The sequence below is a fragment of the Myotis davidii genome, unplaced genomic scaffold (genome assembly GCF_000327345.1).
Source record: "Myotis davidii unplaced genomic scaffold, ASM32734v1 scaffold309, whole genome shotgun sequence".
In the NCBI taxonomy this organism is placed as follows: domain Eukaryota; kingdom Metazoa; phylum Chordata; class Mammalia; order Chiroptera; family Vespertilionidae; genus Myotis; species Myotis davidii.
The window spans coordinates 3,497,113-3,505,108 of NW_006383013.1; the positions used below are offsets into that span (position 1 = coordinate 3,497,113).

At 35.3% G+C, this 7,996-nt stretch overlaps 1 protein-coding gene across 1 annotated transcript in view; it reads right to left on the reverse strand.

The window, feature by feature from the left end:
- The window catches only part of SNW1 (SNW domain containing 1), a 37,642-nt gene that overhangs the window by 8,106 nt on the left and 21,540 nt on the right, over positions 1 to 7,996 (reverse strand). The window contains 6 exon segments of the mRNA XM_006779411.2: positions 1,059 to 1,200; positions 2,874 to 2,990; positions 4,503 to 4,568; positions 5,716 to 5,881; positions 6,811 to 6,917; positions 7,010 to 7,105. Of these exon segments, the coding sequence (XP_006779474.1) occupies positions 1,059 to 1,200; positions 2,874 to 2,990; positions 4,503 to 4,568; positions 5,716 to 5,881; positions 6,811 to 6,917; positions 7,010 to 7,105 (694 nt within the window).

Genomic DNA, 7,996 nt, shown 5'->3' on the forward strand with positions numbered 1-7,996 from the left:
CTTTTTTTTTAAAAATTTTTATTTTTAAAAAAAACTTTTTAATGATTTGAGAGAGAGAAACATTGGTTTGTTGGTTCGCTTATTTATGCATTCACTGGTTGATTCTTTTTAAAAAATATTTTTATTGATTTCAGAGAGGAAGTGAGAGGGATAGAGAGATAGAAACATCAATGATGAGAGAGAATCATTGATCAGCTGCCTCCTGTACGCCCCCTACTGGGTTCGAGCCCGCAACCCAGGCACATGCCCTTGACCGGAATCGAACCTGCGACCCTTCAGTCTGTAGGCCAACACTCTATCCACTAAGCCAAGGCAGCTAGGGCTCTCCTGGCACTTTCATCCCCCTTCCCTGTTTTATTTTTTCCCACAGTGGTTATTACCTTTTAACACATTACAGGATTTTTTGGGGGGGTCTGTCTACATTCCTTAGAATGTTCACTGCTTTACCTTCTCCATGCCCCCCCAACCCTGCATGTAGTAGATCTTCAATATGAACTGAATGAATAAAATTGTACTAGTCAAGGATTTCTTAATAAAACAAAAACCACCCTCACAATTTTCTTGAGTTAATATTATTCTCCTCACTCTAGCTGAATTAACATACCCGTGCAGACCACTAAACAAAGCAAGGGAAAAAAACATGGATAGATTTAATGATTAGAGGTATATTAGCCTATGAGATAGAAAAACTGGGTTATTTTACCATGTAGGGGAACTAATTATTCACTTGAGACTTCATTTCTCTTTGGAAGTTTCAAGAAAAATAGAACAAGAGAAAATCAAGCCTATCTTTAAGTTAATAAGCAATTTTTAAAAGTACATGGCTCAGAACTTAAACTTCAGTAGTCCCATACTGAAGGTACACAATTAAATACATACTTTATTTTTTGCTGCTTCAGCTTAGTGAGAAGTTACTTTCATTTCCACACAATTTCTGAAACAGCTATATTTTTTATATGTATATACTAATTTTGTATGCAGTAAAAATCAATAGGGAATTTCTAGAATGAGATCTATATCTTACAAGTAAATTCAAGTTGGTAATGAGAATGTCATACCTTTTTCCACATGGGTTTTGATCCCAGCTCTTCTCTCCCTAGCTTTCTGGGCCATTTCTCTCAGTTTCTCTTCATGTTTCTCTTTTTCTTTTTGAGCCATCTTTCTCTCTACTTGAGCCCGCATTTCCACAGCTTCACGAGCCTGTTAGTGAAGTCAGATGTTAAATAAGATGCTATCAGGGGATAGATTATAGCTATCATAACATCTGGCTTGAGAAAGCAGCTAGACTGAATTCAGATTTGTTATTGCTAAGTAAAACAATGATTTTTGTCCACTAAAAGATAGCTTTACTGGAAGACACCATAAACTTGGATTTTTCACTCTGGGAAATGTCTTATTAGTTAAAACCATAGACCTCCCCATCCCCCCCAATTTTGAAAGTCCGTATTACACTAATGCTTTCTTTTTTTTTTTTTTTAATATATTTTATTGATTTTTACAGAGAGGAAGGGAGAGAGATAGATAGTTAGAAACATCGATGGGAAAGAAACATCGATCAGCTGCCTCCTGCACATCTCCCACTGGGGATGTGCCCGCAACCCAGATACATGCCCTTGACCGGAATCGAACCTGGGACCTTTCAGTCCACAGGCCGACGCTCTATCCACTGAGCCAAACCGGTTTCGGCTACACTAATGCTTTCTTATAAACAATCTAAAAAAAAAAATCAAAGAAAATTCCAGTAAAGTAATTTTTAATATCAATAACATAACAGGAACTGATTATGTTCTCAAAATCAATGAAGTGACCTCAAGATAAAGCTTTAACCTATAAGAGATAATTTTTATAAGGGTGTTCATTGTAATACAAAAGACATACTTTTCTATGTTCTAAACATGTGCCATGATGTATGTGAATTTCAAAGTCACATATTAATACTATGCTATTAAGACAGCCAATACTATGAATGCCATATTCTATACCATTCAACTCATCAAAATGTTTACTTGCCCTTTCCTGCTACTGATTTTTTGGGAAACATCTACATCTAAAATAGAGAAAAAGTATAAAACCTAATAACAGCAGCTGGCAATCTTCACAAAATGAGATCAGCCTAGTAAACCATTATTCTGAAATTTGAGGCAACTCCAGTAGTGAGATTTGTTTATGAGTCTGTAAAGGCTGAGACCAGATACAGAGCTGCAACTAGCACCTGCCATCTCTGGCTCTCATACCACAGGTGAGTCTCTCTAGGTCAGTGATGGCGAACCTTTTGAGCTCGGCGTGTCAGCATTTTGAAAAACCCTAACTTAACTCTGGGGATGTGTCACATATAGAAATTTTTTTGATATTTGCAACGATAGTAAAACAAAGACTTATATTTTTGATATTTATTTTATATATTTAAATGCCATTTAAAAAAGAAAAATCAACCAAAAAGATGAGTTTGCGTGTCACCTCTGACACGCGTGTCATAGGTTTGCCATCACTACTCTAGGTACTCAGTACAGTAGCTACAATAACAGCATCTTAGGTATCCAAGGATGTATTTACAAATCATCAAGAGCATTATATAATCTACACTAATAAAAGAGAAAGAAGCAAATTGACCATACCTTCATGATGCCCACCAGCCAATCAAGAGTGATTATGCAAATCAATCTAACAAAGATGTTGGGTTAATTTGCATATGCAGGCATCGAGCAGCCGGGGGCACTCTGTACTGCCCCAGGTGCTCTGGGCTTCTGGGCAGCGCAGGAAGGCAGAAAGGCGGCTCCGTGCCGGAGCGAAGGCAGTGCTGGCAGCCAGGGGAAGGCCCATTCTTGCACAAATCTTTGTGCACTGGGTCTCTAGTTAAATTATAATAGACCAACCTTCCGATCAGCAATGTAGAGGGCTTCAGCCAGTTTAGCAAAATTTTCATTGATGTGAACTGTCTGCAATCCTCTTCCATCAGCAGCCAGACGTTTGTCTAATGGAATTGTATAACCCTAGTGTGAAACAGACAGAGAAAACAGTCACAAAGGAAAGACAATAGATTCTTTAAAATTAGATTTAAATATGTCCATTCTGACCTATTTACATATAAACCACTTAGTTGAATTTCTTTTCCTTACATCTTTCTTCCTAATTATGCAACAGCAGCAGCTAACACTAACACTGAGGGCTTTATGTGGAGGATTGTTTAAGCACTTTACATGTTATGGTCTCATTTAACCTTCAGAGTAATTCTATAAAGCTGATAACATTACTGTTTTCATTTTATAGATAAAGATACTAAAATAGAAAGGTTGGTTGTGTAATGTCCCTAAGGACATATAGTAAAATAAGTGGATGAGCTAGGATTTAAACTCAGACAGTATAATTTCAGAGCTCATGTTCTGGGAAAATAGATTCTCAGGTAAATAACTGTGACTTGTATTAAGAGGAAATCACTATCAAATAGCTAAATACTTGTTCCTAAGTAAATATAACAGCCACACGAAGGTAGAACAATCCCTAAAATAATAGTATCTATAGGTAGTATAATTTGCTGTACTGTTTTAATGCTTTGGTAGATTCTTGGAACCTTGTTTTAATAGAGGATGAGCCCATAACTTCCTTTAGGGAATAATTTATATGTAATCCATAAGTTAAAGTGGCTTTCACCTATCCAATATAGAAACATGAAATATGACTTGGGAGAAAAAAGGAAATAATGATTAGGAAGTTTATTCCACATCATTTTATAGATTCTTCATGACTTCTGGAAGCTTTGGCAGTTAGTAGATATATAGGATTTAAATAGCTTACACATGCAATGTTATGAACAGAAACAAATAATTTAAAAATTAAAGTACTGTATATATCTAAGCATTTACTGCATTTTGCCAAATAATGATTTAAATTGATTTATTTTTAAAAAAATTTAAGTTTTTTAAAAAATACTATCTTTCATTGATCTTTTGATATGTTACTTTATTCTATCTTTTCCTTTTCTATGTACTTCTGATAATAACTCACTAAAAGAATCTATGGTATTCATGTGCCTGGCATACTAACATTTCTATTACATGGGTGGAAAAAAGAAAAATCACATGTGGGTGTTCCTTTTTTTTTTTTAATAAAGATATTTTATTCTTTTAAAATTTTAGAAAATGTATTTTTATTGATTTCAGAGAGGAAAGGAGAGGGAGAGACAGATAGAAACATCAATGATTAGAGTGACTCATTGATCAGCTGCCTCCTGCACAACCCACATTGGGGATCCAGCCTGCAACCCAGCATGTGCTCTGACTGCGAATCAACCATGACCTCCTGGTTCACAGGTTGATGCCAACCACTGAGCCATGCCGGCTGGGAGGGGTGTTCCTTTTTGAAAACACTCAGCTAAGTGAGATACTGAGGTTTCACCTAAAGTTATCCAGGCTGAAGCTCAAAGTTATCCAGACTGAGGTTCCTTTCCTGGGTGTTTTCCAGTAGGTTGTAATACTAAAAGACTGATTATATAACAACATCATTACCTTTGCATTTTTCCAGTTTGAAATACAAGGAGGAATCTTCCACTCTTGTTGTTCCTTCACAGTCATCTGAGTTGAGAAAACAGTAGAAAGGACATTTTTAAATTTATAGTCTAGCTAAAAACCCAAGTGTACTCGTTCTTCAAAGGCAGACAGATATATGGATGAATTTAGTCAAAGACTAAAATTCCATTTGTTTGGTAGCTCTATAATCTATGTTCCTACATCATGAGGTCTAGTAATAACTTTAACATAAAAAGTGGAAAATAATCTATAAATTATTTTTGACAGTTATAAATAGTGGCTAGTATTTTTCCATACTTAAAGTGATATAACTTCTTTCAAATGAATACTTGTTCTTTAGTTGGGTCATAAAACATTTTTAAAAGCCACTCAGATGATCAATCAGAGGTCTAACAATTCCAGGTGCTTACTTCCTATAACTATGATAACATCCTTCATTTCAAATAGCAGACCCTACTCATCCATTAAAAACAGGGGCTAAGTTAATAATAAAACTAATAACTAACATTTTACATACATTTTGTTTCCCTTTTAGTTAGTTAAGTCTCAAGTCTCCTCCCTCATTGTTTATTATGTAAAGCTTCAAACACATACAAAAACAGAGAGTATACAAAGAATGTCCATCTTCTTATACAACAGTAACTCAGCTTCATCAATTATTAAAACATGGCCAACTTGTCATCATCACTACCCAACTCATCTCCACAATATTATCATTTCATGGAGTAATATACATTTTTCCTATTTAAAAATCAGCTTTATTTAAGTACAACTGACATGCAATTAATACATATTTAAAGGGTACAATTTGATTAAGTTTTGACACAAGTATATATTTGTGAAACCATCATCACAATAAAAATAGTGAACATCATCTCCAAAAGTTTCTGTGTGCCCTCTTGTTCATATCTCCTCTGCTGCACCCCCCTTCCTCCCCACAGGCAATCACTGATCTATTTCCTGTCATTACAGGTTAGTTTGCATTTTCTAGGGTTTTATATAAATGGAGTCATACAGTATGTAATTCTTTTTGTCTGGCTTCTTTCACTCAGCATAATTATTTTGAGATGCATCCATGCTATTGCATATTATTAAAATTTTATTCCTTTTTATTGCTCAATAAAATTGCTCATTCCATGTATAGATGTCCCACAATTTGTTATCCATTCACCTGTTAATGGACATTTGGGACGTTTCTCCTGGGACATCTTTTTAAAGACTAGTGGTTCATTCTCATGAAGCCACCTACTTACTTGAACCTTGGAGGTTCCATTGGATCTTTCTGCATTTCCACCATACGAATAACCCTCTGTTTTGCTCCAGAGTTGAAAGCCACTCCTTGCTGAGATGGTGTGTATCTGAAGAATACAAATGGAACTAAAGGTATAACTATAGTTCAAACTTTCAATAGGTATTTTTCTTCTATTACAATCCTAAGATAAACTACTGTCAATTCCTTTCACAAAATATTGACAGAAAATTGCAAAATATTTAGGCAGAGCAGATAGCAACAGAGATAAGAGAACTAACAGCAATTATGAGTTACAAGCAAAATGTAAACTAAAGTCATATTAGTTTGCATCTCTATCCATTTTCCACCATGGAAGGCACTATGTTCAATTTCAGAGATAAGAGATCTAGAAAATAGTACCTATTTTGTAAGTCTGCATTTGAGGAAAAAACAATCCATAACATTCTCAGCAGGCAACTATAGTCAGAAACTTTTCACTGATTATCGGTTGTAAAACGGAGAAAGAATAATGGTAGCAGCCCTACCAGCTCCTAATTTTCTCTTAATATCTATTTGTGAATTAGCCCTCCACACAAAAATTTCATTGAGTGAAACACCTCAAAATTTAGAAGTATGATAAGGATGTCTATTATTATTAATTATCACCATTATGGAATATATTATACTATTATTACATAAGTATTACATTATATAACATTAACATATTAATATTTATATTATATAAATATATAATGCCTATTGTATATAAATGAAAAAATTATAAATAGTAATTATGGTTTGGATCATATACTGTAATTGTTAATTTCTAGAAACAAAAAAATATTTTGAAATAGTAGAACAAATATCTTAAAAGTGATACCTTAAAAATGTTCTTTTTTTCTGCTTTCAATTGTCTGCACAGAGTCAATAGACTTTAAGTCATTATTTAAAAATTGCATTTACAATTGTGACTAAGTAGAACAGTGAAAGAATACCAGGATCCCCCACGCCAATCAAGTCTGACATGAAACTAAGACTTCCAGGCATGATTCCTACCGGATATACTGAGCGGGAGCCAGTTTATCAGCTGCTCGAACTGGCATGGCTGCAGCAACCTTCTGTGATACAGATTTTTCTAAGGCCACCCTTGTCTTTTCTGTTATCTGAAATATGAAACATGGCATTGAATGGTTTGAAAGTTATTTTCAATGAATTTTTACATCTTTATTAATTCTATATAGCAATTCCCAGTTACCTCTTTAATAGCTTCTTCATCAGGTCTTTGCAGGTCTGGGTCATCTGCATTCATGACCTCCTTGGGAACCAGGTCAGTGTACTTGCTATAAATGACCTAAAATGTTTAAGCATAAGCAAACTTTAGAAAATCAAGGAATGAAAAGAAGGAATCTGTCCAGGCCGGTATGGCTCAATTGATTGGGTATCATTCTGTGCATCGAAAAGGTTGCCAGTTCGATTCCAGGTAGGGGGCGTACAGGAGGCAGCTAATCGATGCCTGCTCTCACATGATGTTTCTGTCTCTCCCTTTTCCTTCCCCTCTCTCTAAAAATCAATGAAAAACCTTAAAAAAAAAAAAGAAGCAACATCATTAAGTCATTTCAGAAGTCAACATGTCCTCTCAGCAAATTTACAAATTAGGACAAAGATTCAGTCTTTGAGATTTTAAAACCAAAAAAGCTTAAAATATATTCACAAATTGCTGCCCTGGCTATTAAGTTAATAATTTTCCTTTGACCTCATGCATTTAAATTATTTGAGATCTTCAAATCAAGTCAGTGTCCCAATACATTGTGCCAACAAAACCTTATGCATCAGTGATCCCTACTTTTGAGGCTCACCAGGACTTGAAATTAATGATATAAATTGCCCATGGCACCATTATCTTGGATTACAAACTCATCTGAATTTAAGTCAGGTTACCAAATAACTTCCAAATTCATTGGGCCTGAAAATTTCATTGACCTCACCCTACTCAGAATGTTTGTTTTTTTCTGGCATTAACTCTATTCATAGACTAAGAAAAGGAACATGTGCCACTGTCAAAAATCCCAGAACATGCCCTAGCCAGTTTGGCTCAGTGGATAGAGTGTCAGCCTGCGGAGTGAAGGGCCCAGGGTTAGATTCCAGCCAAGGGCACATGCCCGGGTTTCAGGCTCAATTCCTGTAGGGGGTGTGCAGGAGGCAGCCAATCAATGATTCTCTCTCACCATTGATGTTTCTCTCT